Source organism: Eptatretus burgeri, chromosome 4 (genome assembly GCF_056783735.1).
Source record: "Eptatretus burgeri isolate ZD-2024b chromosome 4, Ebu_testis_v1, whole genome shotgun sequence".
Taxonomy (NCBI): Eukaryota; Metazoa; Chordata; class Myxini; order Myxiniformes; family Myxinidae; genus Eptatretus; species Eptatretus burgeri.
This window is the reverse complement of record NC_140964.1, coordinates 76,033,796-76,050,625: the sequence shown is the minus strand read 5'-3', so window position 1 is coordinate 76,050,625 and position 16,830 is coordinate 76,033,796. Positions and strand designations below refer to the sequence as shown.

The window sequence follows — 16,830 nt, the reverse complement described above, 5'->3', positions numbered from 1 at the left end:
TTGGCGACTTCTCTCCGGCTGCAATTCGACAAACTCCGACCAACTCTGGCGCTCTCCACACCGACTCCTCTGAACTGGACTCCACACTCCACCGGACTCCAAACTCCACTGAAGGCTCGACTCTCTGGACTGTAACGGCCCAGCCCAACTCTTAACTAACTTCTCGGCGTTCCAGTCGGCCTTTTATCGGGTTCGGGGTGCGCTTGGTCTTTCACCTTCGACCCTTCACCCCCGGCTGACTCCGCCCCTTTCGTCATTTTGATCCGTTTTGCCGTCATGCGCGGACGTGTTTGAGATCACTTTCACAACGCGGCCATGTTTGAAAACACCTTGCCGCTGCGAGGATGCCATCGTGTTCGCCTGTGGAGATGTTGGTTGTTGGGGATGCTGTTGCTGGGGAAAAGATGGTGGTGCCTTGTAGATGCTGGTGAGGACATGTTGTTTGTTTGTTGAAATGATGGTGAGATGTTGTTTATTTTAAAATAAAGATAGAAAAAGAATAACGGCTAACTCAAAGATGCACAGCCCGGTACACGAATAATTCCCGTTAGACATTGGTGGGGAAATCTAACCTGGAACACACACTTATCGACATAACTGATCTCTGGGGAACCTGAATGGTGTTCTGTGAATTTCCACAACCGTAACAATATATATATATATATATATATATATATATATATATATATATATATATATGTATGTATATATATATATGTATGTATATATATATATGTATATATATATATGTATGTATATATATATATATATGTATATATATATGTATGTATACATATATATATACATATATATATATATATATATATATATATATATATATATATATATATATATATATATAGTTTTTGGGTCCATCTCTCAATTGTGACGAATCACTAAGAAATTAAAAATTTCTCATGTATGGATCTTCACCAAAATCAAACCAATCAGTCCTTGTCTCATACCCAACCTGTCCACAAAGTTTTGGCCAAATCCTTCCAGAACTTTTTGAGATATCCTGCTCACAGACAGACAAACAAAGGTGAAACACCTGCATCCACCTTTGCTGACGGAGGTAATTATGATGAAAAGGTAAAAAGTTCTAAAATAAAACTATCGTTTACATTCTCTGAGTTGTTAGGAAATGCAAATTTAGGTTCGTGAGCGAGAGGGGTGTTCACCATAACAGGGTTTTTCTTTTCTACAGCATCTGTACAAATCCCAGAACTGCACACTTCCCATGATAATCCTACACTGCACACAAAGTCACATACCCTCACTATGTGTACTACATCATCATCATGTATGTCGGCTTGAACCTGATTTAAGGTCCTGAGCGTATATGCATTTCCAACGGCTGCCAGCACCTTACCTTGGCTCTGTCACCCCTTCATCCCTAATCTCTTGCGATGTCTGCTCGGCTTTTCCTTGTACCCTCAATATCCTTAAAGATTTGCAATGCCACTGTAAGTGGTAGGCTGGACCATTTAGTTTAGACTTTTCCCACTGAAGCCACATCACGATGGCGGTCAAGTTATCACACAGAGTAGTGCATGTGATCCAATAACATGCTGATAAAACACATCGTTTGACATGTGAGAGGACTTGCATGCAGTACAATGCACCATTACAATTATTTTTAATGCTTTCAATAGATGATGCAATGAGAAATGCCTTCATACATAGACAAAATGCTGCTGTGAAGCATAAATTAACCATATCATATAACAAGCTGTTGAACCACTGCTAATTGTAGAGCCAGTGATTTTTCCGTTTCCAAAAAAACCCCTAAATTGGGTTTCAGAAATAATATTCCATTTCGTGTTATGTCTGGGCCTCTTCCCCCGACTCTTCCAGACCCCTGGACAGTGTATTTTGACACCAGGATGAAGCAGAAATGCAGGGAAAAAAGAATGGTTGTTTCTTTTGATGTTTTAAATCATTAAGTTTGGCAATCTCATCTGTATTTCGCCGATTTTCAAACAAAGGGCCTTGTGTTTGCGTTCACCTTGCCAGGACAAAACGAATGTTATATCCGGGTTTTCAAGCAATCTGGATCGTTATAGCAGCGTAAACGTGCAGGGACCAAAATATGTTCTGAATGTCGTGAGAGTCATAAGTTTGGGTTTGTTCGAACCAGGATGCCTTACACAGAGGTCTGATTGCACATGTAAACATGCAGCCCTTAAAATATGCACTGGAAACCGTCTATAAACGATAAATGTTTACAATTTCCTTCCACTGTACACCATCCGTAATGCCAAAAACTCGAGACACTTCTCTAATCATACAGCCATAAAACCTCGAAACACCCAATCCATGCGAGAGCGATCGGGCCACTGTGTTTGGTCATGTGACCCTCCATGAGACTGCGCTAGGCTCCACTGGTCGACTTTTGTTGACAGATATTTTGGTTTACAGCATTTCCGGACAGTTTTGTGATTTTTGATGGAACAGTGGCTTCATGTTATATCAGTATACAAAATGTCAGCTTTCCCATTCACCTAAAAAGTATTTAACATTTTGATTAGCGAGAAGAGTGAGCGAGTGGTGAAAGGATATTATATATAAATATATATATTGTTGTGGGTCGGGGTTCGGTGGTGAGGAACGGCCGCCAGGTGGAGCAGTAGAGCCGTCCCCCACCGAACACTCGGAATTTAGGTCGTGACTCTCGGACAACTCCGAAGGTCACGGGTCACTTAAGGACTGTACTCGCCAATTCTCTGATGGCATGGGGTAGGGTTAATAGCCAAATTTCAATATACCTAAGTACCCACATCGTCAAATTACCGGGGAAGTCACACTCTCAATGGACTCTGTCGAACCGAGTCGCTTGAGCGACCTCGGTCCGGTGTAACTGAGCGGAATTACCAAAGTCCGTCGGTCCAAACGACAACTTACAGCCCAATCGGCTTCTGGTTCTCAAGCACGAACCGTGCTGGGTCAATATTAGAAAGCACAACAACGAGCTGGTACATTGAACAATCGGGGTTTATTTATAATGGGGAAGGGGAGCACAAAAAGAGCAGAGTTAAGAGCAGAGTTAACTCTGCACAAAAAGAGCAGAGTTATCAAGAAGGAATGCAAGTAATGTACAAGGCACTTAAACAATTGCTACTTATAGACTGGGCCCACAGACACACACACCCAAAAGAAATGGTGGCCGCAGCCTTTATTTGGCCCTTCAGCTCGGGAGGGAAGGCGAGCTGAGGGCAAGAGTCAGCACTTGCACCTGTCCGCCTCGTGCGGTCGAGTCGAGCTGGCTCAGCGGGACTCGAACCCACCGCCTCAACGCAGCACCAAGCACCAGGGACAAGGGATAGAGCGATGGACGCCAGCCAGCTCGAAGGCGGACAAAGCGAGAGACGACGAGGCGACAGGCGATCAAGGTCGAAAAAGCTTCCACGGATCAGACGACACAAGGCGAGGCAGACCCAGACAGAATCATCGCCCCGACCGTTATTCGTTCCTCTCGTGAGGTGGGAGGGATTTCTTCCCTGGCCACTCACCTCCTGATTGGACGGTTGCGTCATGCGATTCGTTGGCCGTCCCTCATTGGATAGGCCAACGGTAGGCGGGGCAACTCCCAACCTTCTGGGTGGAGTCCCGATCTGAGGCGATTGTAGCAATGCCTACCTCCTCACCTCAGACCACGTGCATAATGGCGTCGGTGGAGCGAGGCGACGGTGCCGCTGTTGTTGTTATTGTTGTAAAAAAACCCTGACTAAAAAAGAAACCCGCAGCACACACATGAAATTAACCCATTAGACAGAAGGACGGGACCCTAACTATAAACACATACTTACCGAGATAACTGATCTACGGGGACCGCTGACTGTGTGCAAGAGGCTTCCAAATCCATAACAATATGTATATATATATATATATATATATATATATATATATTTCTGAAAAAGTTAAACTCTTTGTTAGGGCCTCAGGTGATGGACATTTTTAAACATTTGATGAAAGTGGCAAGGTTATTTCAGACCTTCAGACAAAATCTACTGAATCATTCAACAACTCCAACGATACAAAAAAGCAGGTTTAAAATCAGGGGACCTTGTAGATTAAAATGCAACTTGGCCAAGAAGCAAAATTTTATTTCATTAGAGAGAGTTGTATGGGGACTTTTGAAACTGGAATAAAGTGAAAATAAGATATGTACAAAACTTTAGAGCAGAAAACTGGGCCAGGAAGAACAAAACATCAAATGCAATGATGCTCAACACTTAACAATACATTTAAAAAGTCTGGTCAAGTGCGAAAGGTCGTGACAAACACTACTGGTCAAACTCACCAAATATTGTAGCAGCTCTGGATGCACTCAGGTTGAACTGGGACTCGAGAAACTTGGGACCAAATGTGGATATGGAGGAAATCAGCGTCGCTTCTGTAGCCCCAGCCAGACACAAGCTCACAAAGGTTCGGTTCTGCAGGAGTGTTGCGGCCGATCTGAATGAACGAGACAAGTGATGTGAACGGTGAGTCACACCAAGGTAGCAAGCAGAAGCGCCAGGAATGGTGAGGGAATGATAGGAGAGAGAAATGGAAAGATTATCAACAAATACGATTGTTTAAATTTTTAAACAATCACATTATCACCAATGAATACGAATCGTTGCAATACATTACACTCAAAATGTCTAAACAACTTACAAGCAGCATGGCGTGATACTGTAACTGAAAGGACAGTGGGCTGGTATCCTCAATGGGAGTCCTGCTGTGGCTTGAATTAAATTGAGCATCAAGACAATCCCAGAAAGCTAAGTCAATATCAGATAAGCATTCCTGCAAGGGCTCAAAAGGTTCACCAACATCTTTAAAGATGATCAGCCATCATTACAGGTTAGTGAAGATGACAATTTCCGTGTCTATTGGCTTGTCCTCCTCACTTCAGTGTGTTTCAGACGTGCCGCCCCTCATCACTTTATTCGAGCATTCATTCCAATCTTTTCTACACAATCGGATTCATCCCATTCTGCTTCTCTCTGGCCTATTATTACTCGTTTTGTGACATTCTTCCTCTCCATCTTGTGCATCAACCTCTCCTCAACAAACCCATCACACTAAAGGATCATGGCTGATAATGAGACCCAGGAGTTTGAGTGACTGAACTTTTTTGAGAGTTTTGTTAAGTAGATGATGAGAGTTTGCCAGATGGAGGAGTGGGTGGGGGGGGAGGGAGAGGGAGGGGGAGAGGGAGAAAGAGAAAACAGGATTGAAAGACATATTCCAAGTGTTTGACCAGTTTGTGATTTTGTCAAAGTCTGAAGAGAGGGAAGAGACTGGTGTCTGTCTATATGAAGGATAAGGGATGTCACTGGAGAGGATGGAGTCATCAGCAATTAGATGAAGGGGATATTCCAGAATCAGATAGATCGTTGATGAAGATCATGAATCGGATGGCACCAAGAACACTGACTTGGGGCATTCCACCATTGACAGGAAGAGAAGATGAAAGGGATCCTTTGAGAGCCACACCTTGACTATGAGAGTGGAGTAAGTCAGTAATCCAAGAGTGGAGTTGGCCTTGCATTCCATAAGCAGAGAGTTTGGAGAGCAAGGCAAGACGCCAGACTGTATCAAAAGCTTGACATATGTCCAGAGACGCCCTGATCTCATGTCTGATATTGAGGGCATCCATGCATTGTTGGGAAAGTAGAAGCAGCATGTCCAATGTGGAGTAACCTGGTCGAAAACCAAATTGATGATCTGAGATGGTCATTGGAGAAAAGGAATGACTTTATGTCAACTGCGATGATTGATTCCATGACCTTACTGATAATTGGAAGTAAGCCAATAGGTCTGTAGTGAAACAGTTGAGGACCAGTTTTTGCACCTTTTATACCTCCACCACCAAAGGGGAAGGAGGTTATGTTCTAACCCCTCTGTCTGTCTGTGTGCAGGATATCTCAAAAAGTTGTGGATGGATCTGGATGAAATTTGCTGGTCAGTTTGGGTGTGTGACAAGGATGAACTGATCTGACCTTGGAGAAGATCCGGATCAGTCTACTAGAATATTTCAAGTGATTCTTCACCCTTGAGAGATCGAGTTAAACAAATATATAGCACGATATATAAAAAAATTGTGGACGGATTCGGATGAAACTTGGTGGGTAGGTTGAGTGTTTGACCACAACAAATTGATTCCATTTTGGTGAAGATTCGAATCCGGATCTGGATATGACAATGATTTAATTTTTATGTGATTCCTCACCATTGAGAGAGAGAGGGCCAAAAACAATATATCGCAAGATATTTCAAAGATGTATTGGACCCGATATGTTCTCGTGGATCGAGCATTACGTGACAGAGGTAGGCGCTCTACCGAATGCCCTTCTAGTATGTAGTGATGTGATGTTGGCTGATTTATAAGCAAATGGAAGATGACTTTTGGTACATGACAGGTGAAAAGGGCAGAGAGAAAGAGCAAGAGCAGCAGAGCAGGTTTTTAGGACACATGAGGTGATGCCGCCCAGTCCAGTTGCAGAGCCAGAATCGAGGGTTACCAGAAACTTTTCACCTTTTTGGGGAATAAAAGACAGAATTTAGGAGCAGTTTGGTACAACTGGGAAGGGTGGGTAGAGAGAGATGGGGTTAGGGACAAAATATTTTGAAGCAAACAGGATTGAGGCATTCGGCCTTCTCACGAGCAGAGTCTGCTGTGGTGCCATTTGAAGTGAGGGAAGGGATGGAAGGGGAGTATATACACGAGAGATGGACTTGACAAGGAACCACCAGGTTTTAGAGGAGGGAGACAAGTTTGAAAGTTCATTCTTGAGGTTGGACAGATGTTGTTTTCTGGCTCTCCTGAAAGTAGACACACACTTGTTGTGGCCTTTGTGGAATAATCTGAGGATGTCTTCAGTCAGATTTATCTTCCAAGAGGAGAATGCAAGTTGTTTTAAGGCAACTGCCTCACCTCAGGGTTCAGTGTACCATGGGTATGATAACTGAAGACAAGATGGGATGAATCTATAGGTTTCGATGGAAGAATTCCCAGGCCGACGATTCCCTTGTATTAAAAAAAATAAATAGAGGCAACGAGGAAAATTCAAAAACATCCCAAATACTCAACAAAAAATTCCAACAAGTACGCTGAAGAGGTAACAGACAACACTTCCCACATCCGAAATATCTTTGTACAGCTGACTTGGAGTCCAGAAACCAAGGATGGCTTTTTTTTTTTTTACAAGCAGAGCTGAATAGTGGAACAAAAGGAGGAACGCAAAAACAAAAGAACAAAAGGATCAGTGTTCGGAACATTCACACCTGCCAGCTCTAATGTAAGCATATGTTCACAGAAGCTGCTGCTGACAGGGATCCCACAAAGGCAGAAAGGCCTTCATTAGGTGCCCTGCAGACAGGCAACGGGCTCCAATGAGTCTCGGGTTGTTCAAAATGATATATCTGATCCCAGTTCGCTCTACTTTTACGATGACAAACAACCATAAATTAGTTGAATGTGCATCTTTGATCGGTTTCAATGACATCAATTCAATGTTATTCGTAGAAGCACGACAATTAAAATTTGAACACCATTTACGAATTGAGCAAAATGTTGTTTTGCAGCATTTGCATTCTACCGCCTGCCCCTGACACGATAACGTGTCCAATGGCTTTGGTACTCAGATATTTTGATCCTGACAGTATTGGCAAGGTCGCAGCAAAAGGCAAAACAGCCGAGCTGCAAATTATGCATATTGCACTGTCGCACCATGGTAAGTGTTGGCGATGAAGCAACAACCACACTATAGCACAATGAGCTGGGGTTACTATTTTTTTTTTTAAATTGCATTTGGCATTTCACTCAATTGCTTTAATAACAGAGAGAAGCCATGTTCACAGTTCAGTGGCTCTGTGCAGCAGCTACAACCTTTGGAGAATTTGCTATCACACCAAAGTGCAAGATGAGTATGTGCAACATTGTCACGAGAAAATGCAACATTTGCTATCACTTTGGTACATTTGTCCGCCACCACGATAAAGCAAATAAAAAATAATCAAAACACATTATACATGATAAACTATTGTCAACAAAATGGTGCCATGAAGCAAAGCTCCTCACTGTCCCCTCTAGCCTCATCCTCAAAATAAAGAACAGGGCTGGGTTTTTTTCTCTTTATACGTTGAATTACCATTGCACTTACAATGTCAGAAATAAAAGTAGTCTTTACAAAATAATATATTGCCACTACATTTATCTTTTGGGGAAGGAGTGTGGGATTTCTGCAGGATGTAAATTAAGTCATGTCTCAGTTTATGGTACCTTAAATCCCAGGAGACCATCGGGCCAACAGTGAAGAAGGTATTATGCAGAAAAGAAGTGTTGTGCATGCAAATCGTAATTTGCTCATTATCAAGATCTGCTTACTGCTCACCACATGCTGGCAGCCTTATATTATATTTCCGGCTTTATTCCGGTCTTTTCCTGACGCCCTCTTTCCTCTTTGCCCAAAATCTTGCCCCTCCAGGTCATGCACATTCTACCAAGATCTCCAGACACCGTAATCTTGCAGTCCTCCCCGGTTTAAGCTTAATGCTCATCTCCATCGTTTCATGCTCTATCTCCAGGACTTCAAATTTCACACCCACCACCACCTCTTAGTCTCCAGATTCTACTTCTGAGCTTTACTGCACACTGCACACTGCACAGTACGCTGTCCAATTTCACCAGTTTCCATACTTTCCACTTGTTGATCCTTTTCCCCAGGTCTTTGCTGTGTGCTGGTGGTTCCAAACTTTCATAAGCCTCAATACCTGTATCCAGGGCTTGACATGAATAAGTGTCTGGGTGCCCAGGGCATCGAATTTTAGCATCAGGCACCCTCAGAATTGCATATTGAACATCAATTTTGACCTCAAATTTACGATTGCCATGATCGGACCAACAATATTTTTGAAATTCACTTCATACAATGAAATATATTGGTGGCGTTGGATTGAGAATATTTTATGGCTGGCATGGTGCATGAATAGGCATATATCAGTCAGCGATAATAAAGCCCATGCAGACTAGTCTGAAGAAAGAGTCATATAACATGTTGTGGGAGTGGGTCAGTTTCGTATCCAAGCTATGTTCAGTAATGGGCTAACATAGTGCTCTTATTTTGGTCTTGCGCAGTTTCCTGGTCAAGTTTATTTATTCAAAATATGCAAATGAGGTTTTGGGGGTATTCCATGAACGACAGGAGTGAAAATGAAGCATACCAGCAGAAGGCCGCTGTAAATATTTAGTGGTCCATTGGTCTGTGGTAAATCATTAACTTAATGTAATCATAATTCGACCAAGGCCGAACAAAGTGAGGTCGAGGCTGCTTATTCCCGATACGTGAAACGCCCTGCAATCCATGCCTATAGAAAACAGACTTTTTGGAATGCCAGCCAAATTTTGCATCCAATCATAATGCACGTTTAAGACAAACAAACAAAAAATTCTCAATCGGTAGCCACTCCATGGTTGAAAGTTTTGTGTCGATCGCTGAAGCGGTTGCGGAGAAAACTAATTTAAAAGCGAATAAAGGTGCAAAAGTGAGGGCCTCTGCCGACTTTCTCAAAGTTAAGTTTTCCGGTCGTTATTTGTCTCGTTTTAACTGTAATTTCCTCACCTAAATGCTTACTGTGTTCCTAGTTCGGTTTTGTTTCAAAAATTGTGCTATTTTGTGAGTTTTCGTTGACCTTGTCTTATCGGGTTCCTTCGAGTCCTACCCATCCTTCCCCTCCAGATGTACGATCGTATTTATTTGTATTATCTCCCTATTACCTTCAATTTATATTTTTCCCCACTTTCCCAACGCGGCCCATCAATTCCCTCCCAACTAAACACTGTTTCTTGTCTTAAATTAAAATAAATTAAAAAAAAACTACATTTCTTCCTGCATACCCACAAGTCCCGATCCTTCTTCTTCTTCTTCTTCTTCTTCTTCTTCTTCTTCTTCTTCTTCCTCCTCCTCCTTACGCTGGCACACCATCTTTCTTCTGCTTGAGCTGACCCACTCTCACCATTACCTTCAAAATTTCTTCCTACAACCTTCCATTCCCGAACCTTACCGAATCTTCAAAAATCCATCAAAAAATAATAATTTTCCTTGTATCCTTACTAACTATACACCTCCTGTAACCACACATCTCTCCACCCACTTCCTGATACATTTCATCGATCCATCAGCTTCACTCTGTGTTTACCGTTCCAAATTCACCATACACCTCCACGATTTTACTTCAACCTTTCTTTTTCCCAATCTTACGCAATCCTTATAAAAGATAGATAAATAAATAAATAAATTCCATTTTGACGAAACACCTCCCAAAACCACGTGCTTCTCCCGTAACCACATGATCTGTTTCCATCCTCTCCGTTTACTGATCCAAATTCAACATTCACCACAAAAAAAAATTTTCTTCAACCTTTCCTTCAACTAATCAAATGAAACCTCTCTTAAAAAAAAAACATAATAATAATAATAATAATAATAATAATAATAATAAAAACGATCTCTTATAATGCTTCATCTTCCTCTTTCACACGTGTGGTTCTCATTACTGCATCACAATGCACTATTTTCCCACTTCAACAGACTTCTCAATTCGACCTTTCCTTCACACCTTGTCTAAAAAATCCAACTGTTACAGCGTTTCTTCTCTCCATTCTCTGAACTCACCTTTATTGCATCCATCAAGAAATGTCTTTAATTCACATTTCTGAACTAAAAAAAATTGAAAACCCCAGTTTGCTATGTATGTTCACTTTCCATCAACCATTCTTTTTTTCCAACTACAGTGTCAATTCACCCCTCTCAATGCAACATCACACTCTTTTCCCTCCAAGCCTTCCTCTCACCTTTCTCAACAACTCCCCCCTCACCTCTCCCCACTCACCCTTCTACCACCATTCAACCCCCTTCGACCACCACTCACCCTTCTCAAAGTTGCCGCCCGCCTCTCTCATCCACAAAGCTGCCTCCTTCCCCTGCCCTCTCACCTCCATCTCATCACTCTACCTCCTCAAATCCTCAACTGCCTTCTGCCCCCTCTCTGATTACTCCCCACTGTACCTCAACCCAGCACCACAGAGCCTTTTCTCCTCCTCATCCAGACCCTACCCAAGCTCTTCTGCAATCCCCCACACTCTTTCAACAACTCTCCTTACCTCACCCCTTATCCCTTGTCCTACCCTCCACCTCCCCTCCCATTTCCTGCACCCAAAGCCTCCTCCCCTCTCTCGTCATTAACAGTGTGGACCTCAAATATCTGAGGCCTTCGCTCAAACCTTACAGATCTTTCCATACAGGTTGCGACTGACAAACCAGACATAATCTGCCGAACAGATACTTTCCCCCTCAAGATGTCTCTGATTCCCCAGTATCTATCATTGGTTACTCCCTCCTCTGGGTATGACAGACTTGAGCCTCGTCCTGGTGGAGGAGATGCTCTCATCAGACTCCATTCCTCACTCTCCATGCACTGCCCTCACTCCCCCACAACCCCAGGAATACCTCTGGCTACGGCTTCCCCTCCACTCCCACCTCATGTTTATATGTGTACTGTACCATCCACGAAACAGTGATGAATCCATTTACACCTCACTATCCGAAAGCATGGACCAACTATCCTCTCATCCGAACTCTCTCTTCCTCATATGTGGTGACTTCAATTGTCACCATGCCAGTTGGCTGGGTGTGGGTACCTCTCTCACCTGTCCTGGCATTTCAGCAAAATATTTCTGCGGCTCATTGGGACTGACATAATCTGTCAACTTCCCGACCCGGATCTCAACCAACAGTACTCCATCTCTTCTGGATCTGATTTTGACAAATTTCCCTGAAAATATTTGCTGTTCTTCCTTCGCTCCAATCAGTTCTTCTGACCACGTCCTTTTCAAAGTGGACATCTCTCTGCCTGGTACGAGAGAACCACCTCAACGCCGTCGAGTCTGGCACTTCACTCAGGCCGACTGGCAGGGTCTCCAAGCAGCCATCAAACTTCGAGACTGGTCTCCCATCGCTACTTTCTCCAACATCAACTCATCCTGGGAATTCTTTCAAAGAAACTTGCGCTCTCAAGCACAGATTTATCCTGGTCTGGTCTTCAGTTGTCCTACCCTTCCTCCCACAATTGGTTCACTGAAGCTTGTGGTGAGGCAGTTGTCCTGAAACAACTTGCCTTTGCCTCATGGAAAGCAAACCCGACTGAAGGAAATCTCAGTTCCTTCCATAAAGCTTGGAACAAGTGTGCGTGTACCCTCAGCAGAGCCAGAAAACGACATCTTTCTAATCTCAAGTCTGAACTATCAAACCTCTCACCCTTCTCCAAATCCTGGTGGCGTCAAATCAAATCTTTTTCTGGTGTATGCTCCCCCTCCATCCCCTCCCTTACCTCAAATGGCCGCACTGCTGATACCGCACGTGAAAAGGCTGAATGCCTAAACTCGGTGTTTGCATCAAAATCTTGTGTCCGAAACCCATCGCTTTCTGTACCCACCTTACTCAGTCGGACCCAACTGTTCCTGGAATCTGTGTCCTTTTCTCCTGACAAGGTGGAAAGCTTACTGTCAAACATTGACTCAGATTCTGCAAACGATCCAGACGGCATCAGCCGACGTTGCATAAAAACCTGCTCCTCTGCTCTTGCTCACCCTCTCTGTTCTATTCACCCTCTCATTTGCTCAAGGCTATCTGCAATCTGCTTGGAAATCAGCAAACATTACTGCCCTGTATAACAAAGGTGCAAAAACAGATCACTGCAAGGACAGACCAATCAGCCTTCTCCCAATCATCAGCAAGGTTATGGAATCCATCATCACTTCAGACATTAAATCCTTCCTCTTCTCCAATGGCTTGATTTCCGATCATCAATTGGTTTCAGACCAGGTCACTCTGCCCTGGAAATGTTGCTTCTGCTCTCCCGACAATGGATAGAGGAACTTCAATGCCAGACATGAAATCAGAGCTATATCCCTCGACATATCTCGTGCTTTTGACACGGTCTGGCACTCTGCCCTGCTCACCAAACTCTATTCCTATGGTATCAAAGGCCATCTCCACTCATGGCTCACAGACTTCCTCTCCTGTCGCAGCCAACGTGTGGCCCTTAATGGAGTTGGCTCATCCCCTCTTCCTGTCCAGGCTGGAGTTCCTCAAGGCAGCGTTCTGGGCCCTGTTATTTTTCTGGTTTTCATCAATGATCTCTCCGACTCTGGAAAATCCTCTATCTTTTTGCTGATGACTCCACCCTCTGCTGTACCATCTGTCATCCCTCAGACAAGCAGGAAGCAGCTTCTTCGCTCTCTGCAGATCTGGGTAAAATCACAAACTGGGCCAACACGTGGAACCTGATAAATCCTTCCCGTTCCAACACGTGGAACTTTCAATCCTGATAAATCTCACTCTCTCACAATGTCTCTCTGAAAGGACTGTTCAGAACACACCCCCCCTATTACTTTCTCAACCATCCTCTGGAAGAAATCCTTTAATTCAAGGTTCTGGGTCTCACTATCTGCCATGATCTTTCCTGGGAAAGCCACATTTCCAACCTGGCCTCCAAAGCCAGTCTCTCTGTTATATTCACCCTCTTCGTGGTTTGCACTGGGAATCCTCCATCATGCATAGTCCTTCCTTGGCCCACCTGAGCTCCTGACCACATACAAAGCTTTCGTCCGCAGCCTGATGGAGGACTGATCTCCCCTCTGGGCTGGTGCTTCTGCCTCTCACTTCTCTCGGCCTTATGCTGTGGAAACCAAGGCATTTCGGATAATTGGTATCTCCCATAGTGAGGCTGAGTCTTTGGGCCTCCCACTCCCACTCTCTCACCGCAGGCAGGTGGGTGGTCTTTCTGTCTTCCACCCTCTCTTCTCCGGTCTCCCCCTCCCTGCTCTGTTTGCGATATATCCCCCCCCGCCCCCCCAATATTTCCGCAGGATGCTCAAGGTCTGCCAGCAACCCTGTTCTGGTAAAACTACCAAAATCACGAATCACTGCTCACCTTCACTCTTTCATTCCTCTTTTTTCAAACCTTTAGAATAAACTCCCACACTCTCTTCAATCCCATTCTTCCTCCACACCTTCAAAACAGCTGTTCACCACTACCTCTTATCTTCCCCCATCCAAAAACCTCGATCTTTTATACCCCCGTTAATCCACCCCAAACCCACCACCTTCAAATTCCTTGCTTTCCTTCCTCAAAGTCCCTGTAATGTCCATCTTGTATACCCCGTGTTCTCCACCTCATCCCGCTCCCTTCCACAGATCTACGAACGTCTCTGTTCCCCACCGTTTTGTCATTTCCTTCCCTCCCCATTGTTTTGCGTCTCGCTGTGCGTTGTGTGTTGGCCCTCATATGAAAAGGAAATGTGACTTTCCCAGGAAAGGTCATGGCAGATAGTGAAACCCAGAAACTTGAAAGAAAGGACTTCTTCCAGAGGATTGTTGAGAAAGTAGATGGGGGGGTGGGGGGGATCCTAAACGGTCCTTTCGAAGAGACATAGTGAGAGTGTGAGATTTGTCTGGATTGAAAGACATGTTCCACGTGTTGGACCAGTTTGTGATTTTATCCAGATCTGCAGTGAGCGAAGAAGCTGCTGCTTGCCGGTCTGAGGGATGACAGATGGTACAGCAGAGGGTGGAGTCATCAACAAAGAGATATAGAGGATTTTCCAGAGAGTCGGAGAGATCATTGATGAAAACCAGAAAAAGAACAGGGCCCAGAACGCTACCTTGAGGAACTCCAGCCTGGACAGGAAGAGGGGATGAAAGAACTCTATTTAGGGCCACACGTTGACTGCGACAGGAGAGGAAGTCTGCGAGCCATGAGTGGAGATGGCCTTGGATACCATGGGAAGAGAGTTTGGTGAGTAGTGCAGGGTGCCAGACTGTCAAAAGCACGTGATATGTCCAGGGATACGGCTTGGATTTCCTGTCTGGCATTGAGGACCTCAATCCATTGATGGGAGAGCAGAAGCAGCATATCCAGGGTAGAGTGACCTGGTCTGAAACCAAATTGATGATCGGAAATCAAGCAATTGGAGAAGAGGAAGGATTTAATGTCTGAAGCGATGATGGATTCCATAACCTTGCTGATGATTGGGAGAAGGCTGATTGGTCTGTAGTTGCAGGGATCTGTTTTTGCACCTTTTTTATGCAGGGCAGTGATGTTAGCAGATTTCCAAGCAGATGGCAGATGACCTTGAGCAAATGAACAGGGTGAATAGAACAGAGAGAGCGTGAGCAAGAGCAGAAGAGCAGGCTTTGAGGACACGTGGGCTGATGCCATCTGGACCGGTTGCAGAATCTGAGTCGAGGTTTGAAAGCAAGCTCTCCACCTTGTTAGGAGAAAAGGACATAGAGTCCAGGGAGAGTTGGGTGCGACTGGATAGGGTGGGTAGAGAAAGTGATGGGTTTAGGACACAAGATTTAGCTGCAAACACCGAGTTTAGACATTCAGCTTTTTCACGTGCGGTATCAGGAGTGCGGCCATTTGAGGTAAGGGAGGGGATGGAGGGGGAACATACACCAGAAACAGATTTGATTAAACGCCACCAGGATTTTGAGGAGGGAGAGAGGTTTGAGAGTTCAGACTTGAGATGAGAAAGATGTAGTTTTCTGGCTTTGAGAATGTAGACAAAAAAAAAAAAAAAATCAGTGTCAAAGAATACAAGGCTGATATAAATTCTGGTGTCAATGCAAGGGCTGTGCACTTCTAAAAGTGATGATGTTCTTACTGTTGTTGAAAAAAATGAACATTTCTGTCTCACTCCATCATGGAGTATGATTGTACTCCACATGTAGGGATGGCATGGGAAAAATGGCCACCAATTCAAATTAAATAAAGGCTGGTTGAGGTGTTTTGGACTTCTCAATGATCAATGAATGCATAAATGTAGATTTTTTTTTAACTTTAATATCGTAGAAAAAAAGTATTTTTTTATTTTTTTTTTTAAATTATTCATTTTTCAGGTACCGAAAAATCAACATTACAAAAAATGGGTGCCCAATCAGGCACGCTAAAAACAAAGTGATGTGGAGCCCTGTGTGTGTGTGTGTGTGTGTGTGTGTGTGTGTGTGTGTGTGTGTGTGTGTGTGTGTGTGTGTGTGTGTGTGTGTGTGTGTGTGTGTGTGTGTGTGTGTGTGTGTGTGTGTGTGTGTGTGTGTGTGTGTGTGTGTGTGTGTGTGTGTGTGTGCGTGCGTGCGTGATGGAAGCACAGCAGAAGGGGTTTATACTTAAACCCACAACAGATATATGGACACAACTTAAAAAAAAACGGATTTAATGAAAATAGAAATATTTACAAGGGTATAAATCAGAATGTAATAATAATAATACATGAAGTAAATTAAATGTAATCTTGAGGCGCATCTACACAGACATGGGGAAAATGAAAGAAAAGCAAATCCTCCCTTTATTTTGGCACTTATCTTGGTCCAGAGATTGTCTCCATTGAACTTTGTGATCGAGGCGCTTCGTCTCGCCTGGGAAGACAGGCCCAAAAAATGGCGCCAAGCTGCTCTCTGGGCGGGAAATGTACGTGAGGCAATATTCAACACCAGGGCTCACCAACTGCTGTGCGGCTTCTTCGTCGATTGCACTTGCCGATGCTGCGGCACTCTGCAGAATGCCGCCGCTCCCTTCGGTGACATACACGAGGCTTCGAGGTCCGTCTCTCACAACCAGCCAAGAGTCAATGGCCAGCGTCTTGCTCAACCATGCAAGCCAATTCGCCTCAGTGCAAATACGAGAATCGAGCAGTCTTCTTCATGCATTGCAGGAAAGCCAACCGAAACGTGATCTTTCACGCCATCTTCTAGCTCCGTCGTCTCTCGACCGTGTGCG

At 44.1% G+C, this 16,830-nt stretch overlaps 1 protein-coding gene across 3 annotated transcripts in view; it reads right to left on the bottom strand.

Annotated features, from left to right (window-relative positions):
- Positions 1 to 16,830, bottom strand: part of LOC147028396 (solute carrier organic anion transporter family member 4A1-like) — a 137,800-nt gene that overhangs the window by 25,843 nt on the left and 95,127 nt on the right. For all 3 annotated transcript variants that reach the window (XM_085878734.1, XM_085878733.1, XM_085878735.1), the window contains one exon: positions 4,304 to 4,458. In XM_085878734.1, coding sequence (XP_085734860.1) covers positions 4,304 to 4,458 — 155 coding nt within the window. The remainder of the gene's footprint in view (positions 1 to 4,303; positions 4,459 to 16,830) is intronic.